Here is a 16,768-nt window from a genome sequence, read left to right on the forward strand (position 1 = left end):
CCCTATTTGGTGTTGTATATTTCTGCAACGATCTCAGCATTGTCCCGGAGTAGCCAAAACTCCTCCTCGAATGCTTTAGCCAGGTTTTTCCAGATATCCTTTGAAGTGGTGGGTAGGTCTGTGTACTAGTCAATGGCAATCCCACGGAGGGTGGCCGGAAATGCTTTCAACCAGTTATCCTCATCATCCTCACCATTGGCCTGCCATATGGTGACACAAGTTTTACAGTGGCGCACGGGATCCTCTGATCCTAGTCCATTGAATCTGGGAAGTTTCTGTTTTCGGGGTTATGTGCCATCTTTCTCATGCTCTTCGATTTACTCTGGGAATTGTTGAGTGACTCGGTTGGGGCAATTGTTTGCTCCCAATTCTGGCTACTTTCTATTGCATGTGGCCTATGGTAACTGCTATCCCACTCTTGTGTATGTTGCCGATAACCTTCTGCTAGGCTTCCTCTCTCTTCAACTATCCGGTAGAGTTTCAGGCGCCTCTTGAGTTGCTCCTGGATGCGCAAGGATCTCCTCACTATGTCTTCATGGCTCCCCTCTTCTTCCTCTAGGGGTTGTCGTCTTTGATCTTTGTTGAGTGTATTTGGCATTAACTATTGGGGCTACAATGGTTTCTTTGATGTGTGGAGTCCCACTGTTCTTCTTCCCTTTTGTTCCTTTCTCTGTACTGTTGAAGCACTTGCTGCCTACGCTGCTCCCTCTGTATGTTCTCTCATTCCTCTTCATGTTCCATGAGTACATGTGCCAATAACCGGGAAAGACTACCCAGGAGATCATGTACGACCTGGTTCACGTTGAGTTCTGCCCGTACCATATCAGCCGAGACCGCGCTCAGTTCCGCTTCTCGCTGTACATACCGGTCCATGGAAACGTCCCACGCGTGAATCAGGTCTTGTGTCAACTGATCCTCCCTAGTTACTTTGGTGTTATCCTCTATGTCACTGTCCATAACTCGTATGCTTTGGTCGAATGGACGACCCATTATGCTTCCATCCCGCTAGCCTTCCCTCCAGGGACCTCCGAATTTGACTTAGGTAGCGACACCAAAATGTTAGTCGCCTAAGTGGGTTAGGTTGTAGTATACAAAACATCAATATCCAACTTATAACACCAAAGAATAGTAACACATTAGCATGGAATCAATAACACACAATATAGTATATCATGATATATTCATGTAACACAAATTTCTATCATATTTCTCTCCAATCCAAATGTATCCCAAATGTGCTATGAGTTTACAATATAAAGAGTTTGCGGTTGGTTAGGCCATCAACTGTTAGGCAACTAACTACCCGTAGATATAACTTAATACTATTGTTTTCTTTTAAAGCATTACAAAAGCCTTATTTACTAATTAACCGGCTTACAGTGATTTCCCCTTCCATTATGTATTATCAGACACTCGGGTGAGCAACATACACCGTAGTTTTATTGCAAGCAATAAAATGTCTGAACTTCTTCAGTCCTTTAACAATTGCAAATGCTTGCTTCTCTACGAAGTTATATTTGACTTTGTAGTCTTTTAGAGTTTTTGAATGAAAAGCAATTGGGTGCTCTCCTTTTCTTTCATCATCTTTCTGAGTCAGCACTACAATAATGCTAAAATCACTAGCATAAACATACATTTGGAAGTCTTTGGACAAGTCAGGGTTAATCAAAATAGGGGCAGATGAAATGGCCTCTTTAATATTTTTGAATGCCTCTTTATCTTCCTGTGTCCACTTAAAGTGAAAATCCTTCTTCAACATTAGAGTGACTAGTTTGACCATTCCAATAAAGTCATAAATGAATTTGCTAACAAAGCTGATTTTACCAAGGAAAGAGTGAACACCCTTCTTGTTTATGGGCAGGGGAAGCTCCTTAATTGCTTTCACTCAATTTGGATCAATGGATACTACATGTCCTAGCAACTTCCCTTGCGTAACACCAAAGATGCACTTCTTTGGGTTGAGGGACACTCCGAACTCCAAGCACTTCTAGAAAACACAATCAAATCATCTATGTAGATAAGGATGATTTTGTTTATGAGCTCTTTAAAAGCAATGCCCATTGCTCTTTGGAATGTGACTCCAACATTTGAAAGGCCGAAAGGAATTTTAGCATATGCAAATGTTCCCCACTTTGTGGTGAGCGTTGTCTTGTGTTGGTCTTCTTGCTTAACTGATACCTAATAATACCCCAAAAAGCCATCAAGAATGGAAAACATTTCGGAACCAGCTATTGTATGCAGAATTTGCTCCATAAAGGGAAGAGGGTAATGATCTTTTAAGGATGTCGTATTTAAGTCTCATAAATCTACACAGAGGCTGATATCTCCATTCTTCTTGCGTACAGGTACCAAGTTGGAGATATGATTGATCAGATAAATGATCCGAGAATCAATCAGCTTTCAGAGTTCCTGGGACATCAACAACTCAATTTTGGGATTCACCGATCACTACTTTTGTCGGACTGGTTTCACTCCTTCAACAAGCTCAATGGTATGTTGAATTACATCAAGATTATAGCCTTTAAGGTCATCATAAGACGACACAATTACTCCCTTATACTTTTCAAAAAATGTATTAATATGTCTTTGTCCCGTTGAGGGATGTTCTTGCCAACTTTTAGCTTTTTACCCTTTGCAACCTGGAGATCAATGTAATCTCCTTTATCAACAACAAACTTTCTTTTGTCGTTTAGTGCACCATCACACTCAAAGATATTTTCTAGTGTAATTAGGCATCTTGGGAGCTTGTTCGATTTTAGTTGAATCACCTGGACGCCATATGCTTCAGCGACTCTAGGATGTAACTGCTCAACAAACTCACATGACTGTTGTATGAAAATTTCTATATATTCATCATTCTCAAAGACTTGTCAGTGTAAGTCATTATCTGGTATAACTGGCCTGACAACTATCCTAACCGAGTACTTATTTTCCAACAAGTCTGAGACAGGGTCAAACTGAGCTCCCATTGTAGCCATACGGTCTACCACCTCATTTTGCTTATTGGAAATTCTTTGGATGTTGAAGGCTTTGAAAATATCAATCAGATCCCAGACTCAGTGATGATAGGAATGCATGCAAATGTGTTTTGCAGCAAACATACCTCAAACTTGCTGGACAACTAGCTTAAAATCCCCCAAGACTCTTAGTTGCTTGATGCCTAGGCGTTCTGCCAGACTTAGCCCATGGATTGACCCCTCGTATTTTGCTTTATTATTTGAGAAAGAAAAATGGAAATGAAAAGATCTAAGAGTTTTCTCTCTAGAAGGGGATGTCAAGCAAATACTCGCTTTGGCTCCGGTTTTACATTGTGCTCCATAAAAATTTCAAAGTCTAGAGTTTTGAGAGTCGATCTTCTTCTTCTTTTTCTTTATCCAGTGTGTCCTTTGACACTTTGGGAATTGCCTGATCTTCATCAAATATCAAATAAGTTCCAAGGCCAATGTCATGATAGTTCCTGTAAGGGTCAACATCTATAAACTCATTGAGAAAAACCTCTTGATCCGAGGTGAGATTATCGGTTACCTCTTCATCTTCAAACAATTCAACATACTGCATCTCGTCTCTAGAAATAGAAGTATGTGTGGCTTCAAAATTAACCATGGCTTCATCAGCTACATGCTCCTTATGTAGGGGTTCAAATAGTATTTTTCAGCTTAGCTCCATGTTTGGTTCTAAGAATCAGGTGAGACCAGTGTAAGGAAAGGTATCCTCAGATTTTGGTAGTAAAATCTCTAGATAAACATAGACCAAAAATAGGGGGAATATCAATTACCACTACTTCCTTAAGGACTATAATGCTTGGGCAAGCGAATAAGGTCAGCAGGAGGTTCTTAATCAAGCCTATAGCCTGGACTTTATTTCCATCAAGTTGCATGAATCCTCTATTTAGGGGTTCGCATTCTAATTTAAAGACCTTGAGTATCTACTTAGGCATTACTGTGGTGCTGGATCCGAAATTTATCATAGAGTTATGAAGTAGTTTATCTCCTACTATAAGAGTCAAATAGAATGGAGTTGGTTTTGGTTTACCTACCTTGCCACTTTCGGGGGCCTCTCCCTCATTAGTAAGTGTCGTAGATTGTTGTAACTGCTTCTCGGATTCTAGCTCCTTACCCTTCAAGCTTGGTGAACTTGTTGTGGATTTAGCGAAAGATTTATCTACATCACCCAATGCCTCCCTTAAGAGGTTCTTCTGCTCAGGAATAGCGAGGATATCCCATAAAGACACAATTGTCGGTGCTTTCTTTAATTGCTCCACCACGTCAAGAACCATAGGAAAGGAAACCTTTGTGTCCTTAGACTTGTAAGGTGTAAACTCTTTGGGTTATGTAAGAGCATAAGCTCCAACAGGTTGCTCTTGAGGCTTATTTGTAGTTACTTTTGGCTGTTGCACAATAGGTTCACCTGTAAACCAACATTTAGAGCAGAGATTGTAGTCAGATTGCACTTGGGGCATCTTCAAAGATGATGCAGAGGCGTCATTAGCGAACACAATGTCTTCGCCCTCCATCCACGAGAAAAGGGCATGATCAGAGGCTATCTTCGTCTCTTGTTCCAGGAACATTCCTTACATTTGGGCTATAAGCACAACATCTTGCATCCCCGGAGAAGTGTATACTCTAGCGTCATAATTCACTCCTTGACTCCTCTATTCTACGACCTTCTATTGCAAGTTTCCCCATGGGAAATTTCATGGCATGCGGGCTTCGTTACAAGGGAAACACTAGGAGTTAGTATCATCTGCTAAGTTGTTCTAACTTGCTACTAACCCCCTATTCTGGTTAGGCAGTATAGCTTGCAAGGGGGTCGGTACATGTACAATTTGATTATTAGGCTGCGTCTAGGTCACCTTCACTCTTCCGGGGGGGGGGGGCTAGTTGGTGTTGCTTGTTGCCTCTTAATGTTGATTATTTCATTTGAAAAAGGTCCTTAGTAGGCTTTTCATGTCATTCACTTCAGTAACTAGGGATGAAGAAGCATAAATGCTAGTTTGCTGGGCATTCGGGTAAATATACATGTACTGCGACGCGGATGTACTTGGGGAATTTTGTTCAGGCATTTTGCTTGACAACTCAGGAAAGACTGCCATAGGCGGTCTTGGAGGAAGTTTTTTAGCATCAATGAGGTTATTCTCTGCCTGGACTGCTAACTCATAAGCATCAGGGAGAGTATTTCCACCTAAGGATTAAATCATGATAGATATGTTAGAGTTGAACGCTTTAAGGTAGAAGACAAGGGCCATATCTATAGGAGGACGAGCTGCCATTGATATTCTCTGCCAGTTCTTCAGGAACCTAGAATCAAAATCTGTCATGACCTCTTGAGGAGCTCGTTTGGTAGTTATCAACTACTGTAACAAGGAAGATCTGTCTCCTTTTTCTATGAAGCGTGCAAAAAAAAATCTCCCAGCCGATCCTAGTCAGCTATTGAATTTTGGTTGGAGAGACCGATACCAATCTTGAGCTTTTCCTTTGAAGGAGGTTGCAAGCAGTCTCAATGCTACATTTTGTTGCATGACATTGTGCACAATACATACATCCACTACATCCTATAAATGTTCTTTGATATTTAGAGTCTTTAGTAGTAAACTTTGTTAGGGCTTTTAATGTAGAGGTTGGATGACATCCCACTGGTTAGGAGGGGTAGGTGGAATAAGGGGACTGTGGAATAAGGGGACTTCCACTATTCCATGCAATAAAATTTTGAGGAGGGACTACAACCATTTGCATCGGGGCTTGTATATAGGCTTGTATACCTCCTCTTGAACTTCTAGCTTAGATTGCTACTAGAGGTGGAACTAATAGGTTCAGATTTAGAGCGGCTTGGGATCTAGTAATAGGTCTATGGCTCATACACCCACTTGCGTTATGGAATTTTCGGTTCCATCGGGTGTGCCAAAAAAAGAACTGTTGATCTCTAAAATTGCTTCTAAAAAAATAGCCTTATGGGAAGCTCAGTGATGGGGGACTTGTGCATTTTCACTGAGCAACCTTCGGGATTTTAGAAGCCGACTCTTTGTCCATTAAGGGGGGAAAAGGGGAAGAAAGAACATAAAATAAAATCTAATCTAAAGCGATGCGCTTGAACGAATATTTCTGTCAAACTAATGGCACAAAGAACTTCATATACATGTAATTTTAAGGCCCATTCAACAGTCTACATGTGCTGAACACTAATTGAGATACATTTAAAGATCTCTTAAACACGAAGCAACACACTCATAAGAACATCTACCAAGTAAAAGAGTACGAAACATGATTTAATTAGTAGAGCTTAAACATACATTACTAGAGTCAGGCCTGAATTCGAGCTTGCATAGAAAACCATCAATGTATGCCAAACAAAATAATTACAAAGACCTAAGACAATTTGATTATCCTAATTCCGAAAATACAACAACAACTTTGAGGTTAAAATTCTTGCCTAGAAATCTTATCCCTATATCTCCCTTAATGAAAATAAAAATTCAGAACCTTGAGCAGAATATATCTCCTTTTTATAGAGGGGAGCTTAATTGCTTGCTACTAGAAACAAGAAAACATTCTAATAGTTGGCACTTTTTCCTCATCCCGCGTTCACCAAATATTGTGAAGGCAATGACCGTTTCGATCCTTTGCGCAGGAAGGAACACCCTTTCTGTTAATTGGATCAAGAAAAGCATCTTCATTGTTCCACTACAACAAACTCCTTGGAATTATCTGGAACGAAGCCCTAAAATTGGTTCGCAACTAACCATTTTTCTATTTGCCTCATGAAAAATGCTCTGCAAAATCAAACATGAGGAGCTCTTCGGAAACTGCTCTGGATGGACACGTGGCAGTAGGATTGGGAGTCTCACCTTTCAGTGAAACTGTGACCCAAAAGGTCCCATGAGGCTGCCGTGTGTCTTTTAGTATGCGCCCCGCTTAAAAGTGAGCGAGTCTTCATAGGAGAAAAGAGACAATGCCACCTGACACTCAGGCGGTACTTCATGGCTGAAGGAAAACAAAAGCGTTGAAAAGATGCTCCATGCCAACATGTGGCGAGCGTGCGTGAGAGCTACATTTCAAAATGCTCCGAGCAAGGAGAAAAACATACTTAGACCCGAAAAGAGAAAGGCAAACCCTGCGGATGCAACATGAATTAAAATTCACAGGACAAATTTTGAACAAAAGAATGTTACTTAAACAATTGCTAGATTGAGTCTTGAATTAGAGAGTACCAAACTAGTCAAATTAAACACTAAAATCATACATAAAAAAAAATGGCTTTAAATAAAATAAAATAAATAATTTATTTGTAAAGATATGCACTTTTCTCCCAAACAATTATATTATTTAATTTCTAATAAATTGATATATAGTAATTTAAAAATATTTAAAAATTCATTAAAAATCAAATAAAATAATTTAATATAAAAAAACAGAAAATGATTAATTTTTATAGACACTTTTCTCCTAAACAATAATATAGAGTGAATTAATATTACAAAATACGCTTTTCTCCCAAACAATAATTTTTAATTAATTTCTAATTACGTGATATTTATTAAATTGAGAAGTGTTTAAAAATTCATTAAAAATCAAATAGAATAATAGATTAGTTTGAACTCCAATATTGTGTTTCGAGTGAGGGATCTGAGTTGTTACAGATGTTTAAAGATGTCTCCTTGCGTATGGCATATTTTTTTCGGATCCGGATCTCTACCCATTATTGAGAAGGAGAAGGCAGTATGTGTGATGTGCTTGGGGCACTGATCGATGATTAACAAACGGAAGCGAATAATAGCGGAGGAGATAGAGAGATGGAATGGGTACAGAAGAGGGTAGAGGCATGGATTGAGCAAAGACAAAAACAGGGATGGAGGTGGGAGTGGAAATGGAACTGGCCGCTAACAAGTTGGGGCAATCAGGAAGAAGAGAAATACAAACTCAGGAGGCGTTATCAGCTTCAGCTTCTCTGTCATGCCGTAAAGGTCGACACAATTGCCGATTTGCAGGACATTCTTTGCGCAATGGTGCTTTCCGAGTGCGTTTACAAGGTAACCCTTTTTCTTTTTCTTTTTATCAAGAGAATTCTGTTAAGGTACCAGTGCTTCATCAGGCCTATACGTCGCTTTATTAGCATTGCATGAGGATCACCAATGCTTAACTTTGTTTAATCAACTGTTGAAACAGTAAAAAACGATACTGTTTACTAGAAATTCCTTGTAGAAATCCCATACTTGTCTTATGCTGTAACTCATAAAACTGTTTAAAGAGTCGAGAACATAGATGAGATTGTTTGCATGCTATCATTGGTGAACCCGACATAGCAGAGTTAAAAAGGTTTTATTTCATTTTACATTGATAGCAGTTTTGAGTGTCGAGCAAGCAACTCAGCCTCATAAAGTAAGAGGCAAGTAGCAAGTCAGAGAAATAAAAACATCTGCAAGTTTGTGGAGGAAGAGTCACCTAGTTGATATTAATATTAACACAATTCCTGTTTTGGAAATAGTAGATATAGTATTTATGCAGCTTGAACAGCTTGAATTTACACAAGGAAGAACCATTTGAAGGTCTCCAAGGTTCAGAGTCTACATTGAGATTAGGAATAATGAGACATTACTTACAACAGGTCACTGTCCATAAAAGCGGAAAACAGGAGAAATCAGAACTTGACCTCTAAGAAGTAAAAAGAACGACAGACATACACGATCTCCAAAGCAGCAAGGTTCAATGATGAATACAACCAAGATCCGACCATATATTTTTTGACCTAGGAATACTGTTCGATTTTAGTGGCATAAAATTATTTTGATGAAAGCACCAACTAGAGTACGTCCAATGAAAATGTGAAGTAAATGGCACATGGGCCAAGGTGCAGGCTGCATTCAATAAGGAAATTAAAAGTTACACGTGGATTCTCAAGTACGGAATGGATGCTCCGGTCTTAAATGAGGCAAGGGAAAATCAAATTAAAGATTATAATTGAAGGATGTTGATTTTAGTCCGAATGTTGGAGAATCCAATAAGAGAGGATTTCAAACTGCAATTTTTGCAAATGGGATTGGAAACTATTTAAGGGAAGTTTGATATTAATATAAGCTTCGAGCATCATGATATGTGCCAAAGAATGGTATGTTTAGAACATCAGCAATATTGAAAAAAGACAAAGCAATGAAGAGCACATAGATGAGTATAATTTGGAGCAGATACTTAAAAGTTTAAAACTACGAACTAAAAGGGAGCTCAAGAAGGTTGAAGTGAATAGAAGCAATGTGAAAAATCATATGATCTGAAATGTGAAATCGCATGATATTAGTGAATGTGCATTCAACATGAAAAACCAAATGGACAAGCAATGTATGTACGTTGTAACACATACCTTTATGTGGAGGATATCTAAATCAAGGAAACGGAAGTCTAGAGATAACTCAGTTCCAGTGCTCTTCTCTGCAGCCCTGGATTTGGGTATGATTTGTTTTTGATTCAGGTTTGGGTTTGGTTTGTTGTGGGTTTAGATAGGGTTCTACGTTTGCAGGCGAGTTTTTAATAGGCTAAAATATGTATATATTTATGCCAAATATATATTTATGAACTTGATTCCTGCTGTTAGGCTAAACATTTATATCAATTCCTGTTTTTAGGCTAAAATATGTAGATGGACTAAAAATATCTGAACCTTATTCCTCTCTGAAGGCTAAACTATATATATTTGATTTGTGTACCTTTTATTTATGGATGTACCCCAAATGTAGCTAACTCTCAATTTTTTTGGTGTACCTGAGTCCCAGTATACCTGAATCAGAATGTTTGAATAATCGCTGTATTTTGAACAGAAGTCCAAGGACATCACTCTTGCAATATATGAAGTGTAAGTCTATAGTACAAAACAGAGAATTTTATGAATGGGGGTACTTTGCAAAAGAATTTTCCAATGCACCAACTCAAGTTTCCAAATTATGAATGACATGTGGTTCTAGTGACTGGAATGGCGATGATTGCCCAAAGGTGAAGTCTGCTAATAATATTAAAATAGAAAGTGAAGAAAAAGATAAATGGAACTGGTAGTCATGGTTGCAGCCAAGAATAAATATTTGATATGTTGATAAAACAAGCAAGTGATTGCAGTAGTCATAATAGTAGAAGTCCAATGGCACTACTCGTGGGATAGGAAGAGTGACATGTAACATAATATAGAAAATGCTTTAGAAGGGGAACATTGAAAAATAATGTACCAATGTACAAAACAAATGTGTAAACTATGTACCTAATGAGATACTAGTGACCTTGACTCTAATGACTGTTTAATAATGAAAAAATAGAAAGTGAAGAGGAAGATAAATATTTAATGGCATTCACAAGCAGTCATGAAAAAAGAATGCATATGTTGGTAGAACAAAAATGGGGATAAGAGTGATCTAGGCCATCAGAGATATTAATGACTAGCTGAATGATATTGAGTGGGTCGAGGAGGTCAGAGCACTTTAAGTGATATGGGAAGACGGATGGATAGACCAAGAACAAAAGCAAGAGAAAAACACCAAAAATAATAATGAGGTAAATCCATTGCAGCAGTTGGTATCTTTACATATTGCTATAATGTATCATTTCTAGTAAATCTATTATTGAACTGTTTATTGCGGTTAGCCCAAGAATAGACGATACAACCCTAAGTGGAAGCAAAGAAATTAGAAGATAGAGATGTATTGATATCAGGAAAATATAAGATACCAAAAGTAAACTTCAAATTGGCTCTTTCTAAGACATGAATAGGTATAAGCTTGGGCATAAACATGCCAGTAGGAAGATTATATAAGAAATTTGGAAAATCAATATTGATTTCATGAATTTTTTAGGCTGAAATTAGTAAACCAGGAGAGAATTACTCCTATGGGTGCTTTATTGGATAAGGAGATTGTGATTATTGGGCAGAATCTCAATATGGTATTTGTCATTAAAAGGATGAAAAGTGTATTACCACATTGCTGTTTTTTTGTTGAAATAGTTTGACACAGAAGTGCTTTTGTAAATATAAATGGAAATGCTTGCATGTAACTGATCTGATTTATTTCATACACTCATAGATGGGTACATGTCTTGGAAACAAAAATATTCATCACCCAAAGGGCCAAAACTGAAAATGCAATAGCAACATCTAACTAATTATATTTCAGTCTTTACGTCAGTTAAATACCTTTTAATTGTAGCCCAAACAATCATTACAGGTCTGATACAAAGGCAGATTTGGGACAGTCATTGACAGTGACTTAGCAAGGTCTTCAAGTTACTGAAATATGTGCTCCAAGAGGCTGCTATGGTGCCAACTTCACCTCTAAACTTGAGAACAGGTCTCCAAAAACCACTCATCAATATTCAACAGTAAGGAATTCTCTTTTTTTGATTGACTAATAATCAGAACTCTTGTAAGACACACTGCTGTAGCTGATCACTGCACTGAGGCACTTGGATGGCTAGCTTAAATCTCCTTCAAATTGACTCCAAACACCTCAAAAAGACCTCTGGATTCTTTGCAACCACTCCTATTCCAGACGCCTCAGAAAGAAAATATTCAAACATTAAAAATGCCGATTAATCACCCCAAAACTCCACACGTGCCTAAACCAGGTTTAGGCGCTACCTGCAAGGGGCAGCTTAAGCTAGAAAAGAAATGCCAAATCGAAACCCACATATTATATATGCATCCTCATTGCCCAGCCATAAGAAAACCTTTGAGACAATACCCAGAATAATATGTCTTAGTTTCGGAGATATAAGCAGAAATGTGAATCTCAAGCTAGCTGGAATGATACCACCAGCACTGGAAATGTCTCCTAAACTCATGATATTTGAACAGCACCAAGAAAAACCATAAATCACACCAAAAACAGGAAACCCAAATAAAAAAACTTCATAAATCTTCATCTTCATCTTCAACAAACCTTAATTACCAAAATTCGAGAAACATTGAAAACTCTATCTGAAAATCAACAACTAGCTAGGGTGGATCTTGCACCACTTAACCCAGGCTTTGTGAAGAGGGTTTTTGTCCTCAACAATCCAAAGAAGAATTCTCTAGGTTCGTTTCAATAACATCTTGTTATATGTGCACAAGCAAAATGAAAGAATGAGAGCCCAAACTCCAATTTATAGAGTTTGGAGGGAAAATTAGGGCAATTCAATTTTAAAATATTTTATTTCCTCCAAAAGACCCTCATAATATCTTTTTAAAACCACCTTGTCTCCCCCCTTGCCTAGGTGTCCCCCTTTTGAAGACATACATTATAAAATATTTATCACTTAAGTTATAAAAATAAACTTACTTTATCAAACACTTGAGTGGGCAATATAAAATATTATTTTCCATCACCTTAGAAACTTCACCATGGAACTAAAGATTAGAACACTTCACACAAAAATGGAGAGGGAACTGAAATTGAGGCCAAGTGCCCAAAATAGTATTTACTAAAAATAACATATACCAAAAATAGAAATGTTGTCGAATGTAATGTCCCCTACTCATTTATACTTTAATTTAACCTAAATTTGCCCAAATCTAAAATAGGTAATTAAGTTTATGGGAGTACCTTTGTATATTGTTTCCTGCAACACAAAATTAGAGAACGTATATGAAGTAATACTTATAAACTGAAACATATTGTAATGAATTAGATTGAGTGATATACATTTTTAATGTAATAATTACCGTTAGTATTATATTTGTTAGATTAAACCAAACTGTAGGTTAGCTGCCATTCTTTATTATCCAATTTCTTAGTGCACTAGGGTAGGCTAGCTGGATAGTGTTAATTTTAGATCAGATTGATAGCAATAATCAGAAATAACACAATGAACACACAGAACACAAGAGTACCTTGGGAAAACCCCCCTCTTGGAGGTGAAAAACCCAACAATTAATCTCAGTTTATTTTAGGCAATAATCAGTATGTGACTTTACAAGTTTACTTCAGCACTTGAAGCAATATGAACATCAGCATATACACAGCAGTATGATGAACTTATCTGCAATATACTTGACTGAAGATGATTTGCTGCTGCTGATCGTAGGACGATTCGCTGATCAAGGAGTTAATTCGCTGACCATGAATGATAATCGCTGCTCCAGAATTAGTTCGCTGTTCTTGGAGATGAATTCACTGCCATAGGGATATGCTCGCTGATCTTTATGATGCAATTTGCTGTCCTTGTAGTTATATTCGCTGATTGGATAATTTCGCTGCTGATCAAGGATGTAATTCGATGTCTTCCATTGTGTATGATGATGAATGAATGAACCTTGTATATATATGTGATCTTAGCCACCTAATTCATCCTAGGTCGGCTCACAAGGGTAATCAATTAATAATAATATGATGACCTAAACTTGGCGCCCAATATAGGGTCAGCCCCATTGCATTTACAAGTTACAATGTTCAATATAGGGTTAGCCCTATTTACAAGTTACATTGCCCATTATAGGGCCAGACCAAATTACAAGTTATATTTAATTTTGCACATTTAATGTGACTAAGGCCGATAGGCCAATTAGTCACCCACAAGTTACATTATGGGTGACGCCCAATTTTCATATTTGCAAGTTACATACACATATCAACATCTTTAATGGTTACAAGTTACATAATGCGTTTGGGTCCAACCCAATACAAGTAATACTTATATTTGATCCGAACTAGCTATTATTTCAACACCTCCCTCTTAGCTATGGAAGATTCTAGCCAAATAACAAATCATCATGGACCTTTCCATGATATCCATCTTGCATTGCCCACAAGAGATGGATCCAAAAACTTTATTATGCACACCTACAAGAAATGAATACACACAAATATATAAATACACATCATGAACTTCTTTCATGATATCCATCTTGCATTGCCCGTAGAGGGTGGAAGATGCAACTTAATGCATCACTAGGACTGAGACTCCCTCTCAGCCAAGGCTGTGTTCTCCACAATTTCCAAGTCTCTTTCTGAAGTACACAAACTTCACTCGAACACAAGGCTTGGCGAGAACAGCTGCAATTCGCTCATCGGTGTTGACATATTCAGCTGAATGACACCTTTCTGTACCATATCATGAACATAGTGATAATGAGTTTTCACATGTTTTGGCCTGTCATGAAACACAAGATTAACAAACATCTCAATGCAATTCTGATTGTTACAATTAATGACTGAGGGTTCCCAAGGTTGCCTAAACAACCTAGCAAGAAGCTTTGTGAAGCCACACTGCTTCACAATGTACTCAGCTTCACCAATGCTCAATGCAACTCAGGACTGATTCCTGCTGACCCAAGAGATTAGAGTAGAACTCAAGTTGAAGCAAATTCCTGAAGTGTTCTAACACTTCCCGCCCAATCAGAATTTGAGTAGCCTTCTAGGGTGATGACAGTGTTGATTGGATACTTCAGCCCATAGCCAACTGTTTCTCGTAAATATCTCAGGATATCCTTGGTTGCAACAAGATGAACATGCTTAGGTTTGTTCATGAACTGCCTGAAGGGCACTCACTGCATAACAAATATTATGTCTAGTGTTAACTAGATGCATTGTGGATCCAATCAACTACTTGTACTCCGATGGATCTGCAAAATCAGAGTTAGTTGCAGATAAACTCAATTCCTATAGGAGTAGACATAGGTTTACAATCCATCATATCAATGGCATATTTTTCTTGTCTAAGGATAAGATCTTTGCCATACTTCTAGTCCTAGACAGTAATGCATTAGGCCTATATACTTCATTCCAAATTCAGTGGCTAACTCTTTCTTACATCTAATGATGAGACTATTTCCAACAGTTAGAAATAAATCATCCACATATATATAAGAAACAGAATTAGCAGTTCACCATTGAATACTTTTAAATTAAAGGGTTATAATCAACGTCATTCTTGCAAGATCCTAAACTAATCAAATACTTGTCAATCTTCTCATACCAAGCTCAAGAAGCTTGCTTGGGGCCGTAAAGAGCTTTTCTTTAATGAGATTCTCTATTTTGATTCTCATAACCTTCTAGTTATTCAATATAGACAACATTAAACAGTCTTTATATCCAACTTCCAGCCTTCGGCATTAGCTATAATAGTTGTAATATTAGTATATCTAGCAGGAAGAGCAAATGTTTCCTTCTAACTATGAGCTACACATCTAGCTTCATATTTTCTCAAAAACTTCCATATGGAACTCCCTCTTGATTCTTAATGTAAAATTGTGGTAACCAAGTCTCATGAAGATTGCATAATATAAGAATCAATCAAGGAAGGCAGCCAACATAAGTTACCATAAATCAAAGATGAGAAATGCCAATCTTTTCCTTACTTCACTTTTACGAAATGGACCCATAGCACAATCATTATGATCATGGCATACCTTCAAGTGAAGAAACCAAGCTCCCTCTTAAGCTTGAAGGCATGATAATTCAAGAATATCTTGAAGAGAAGCATCAACATGATTAAATATCTCTTTATTGACTAGACTTCCACCATTGACAACATATGCCAAGATTGCTCTTAAGGATATTGCCAGTCTATGATCAACTTCAATCATAGTGTAAAGCTACACAACATTCTTTAAATATAAAATTGTTTTCCATAGTTGAATAACAAAGAGTTAGCTGTGCCTGATCACATTAGAAAACTAAGGCAAGTGTATGACTTCAGAAAATTTTGACAATCTAACATTTTACAAAATCCATAAGCAAGGTATATAAGCCAAATTTTCTTTCCAGCCAATGCATAAAATCATATATGAGTATCAACCACTTAAAAGGATACATATTGTAGTTGAGCACACGCGTATGATCAAAAGACAACTTCAATAAGTTAGATACCTCATTCATCTTAGGTTTCATCATCAAGAGAATACTTACTTCAAAAATGTAATACGTAGTATGCTCAAATTGAAGAGATAATATCACAATGAATATTATGTGAGGATAGTGAAATCCATGACAGAAAATGCATTTGAGCTAAAGGCAATCCTCTAAACAAGAAGAGCAGAACAAGGTTACAATAAATGTATAACAAAGAACATGAGAGCCTTTTATGAAGAGCTGAAGAGAACCAAGTGTTACACAGTCCTAGTCTTACATGCCAACCTTATTATAGAACAGAGACTACAATCCGTATGATGTTAGGAGACACACCAGCAAGACTATTAAGCATTTCAAGATCTAGATAGAATATGATGCATCTGAACTATGCAACAAGTATCATCAGAAGAAGATAGAAGGATCATCATTGGGCATGGATACTAAATAGGATGACTAAGACATCTTACCTTTACATGCCTACCACACCAATGATTAGAGGACACTATATGTTTTCAACTAAGGTTCCATGTTTTTGAATCTCCTATAATTTTATTCAGCTTTCAATCTTCCTATTTGTGCTTGCTGTTATATCCATCATAATACTCCTAGTTTTATATCTGAATACACATGCTGAAATCTTAAGTGCCAAGGATGTATTTAGATCAATGCATCAATTCAGATCATTACATATTCATAGCAAACCACATCAAATAGGTTGAGAGATAAACATACTCAAAATAGAGAGTAGGGCATAATTAAATAATAATTCAAACTGGATTAGAACAAATTCTTAACACAAGAACAAAGCTCGAACTAGGGTGATTGTTACAAACCCTAGGAAGATAGTTATGCAACCCTTAAAGGAATAAAAGGAATACTGAGATCTGAAAAACAAGTGCACAAATTGACATATGAAAGCACCCTCAGATGAAGTAGTTAACAAGCAAGAGAGCCTTGTGCACTAGATAAGAC

General features: G+C 37.4%; 1 protein-coding gene across 3 annotated transcripts in view; it reads left to right on the forward strand.

Annotated features, from left to right (window-relative positions):
• Positions 1 to 7,589: 7,589 nt before the first annotated feature.
• Positions 7,590 to 16,768, forward strand: part of LOC131045291 (uncharacterized) — a 203,998-nt gene continuing 194,819 nt past the window's right edge. For 2 of the 3 annotated variants that reach the window (XM_057978855.2, XM_057978871.2), the window contains exon 1: positions 7,590 to 8,023. In XM_057978855.2, the coding sequence (XP_057834838.1) occupies positions 7,787 to 8,023 (237 nt within the window). In that variant the 5' untranslated portion in view covers positions 7,590 to 7,786. The remainder of the gene's footprint in view (positions 8,024 to 16,768) is intronic. The other variant, XM_057978864.1, reaches the window with a different exon arrangement.

This window comes from Cryptomeria japonica, chromosome 3 (genome assembly GCF_030272615.1).
Source record: "Cryptomeria japonica chromosome 3, Sugi_1.0, whole genome shotgun sequence".
NCBI classification, from domain to species: Eukaryota; Viridiplantae; Streptophyta; class Pinopsida; order Cupressales; family Cupressaceae; genus Cryptomeria; species Cryptomeria japonica.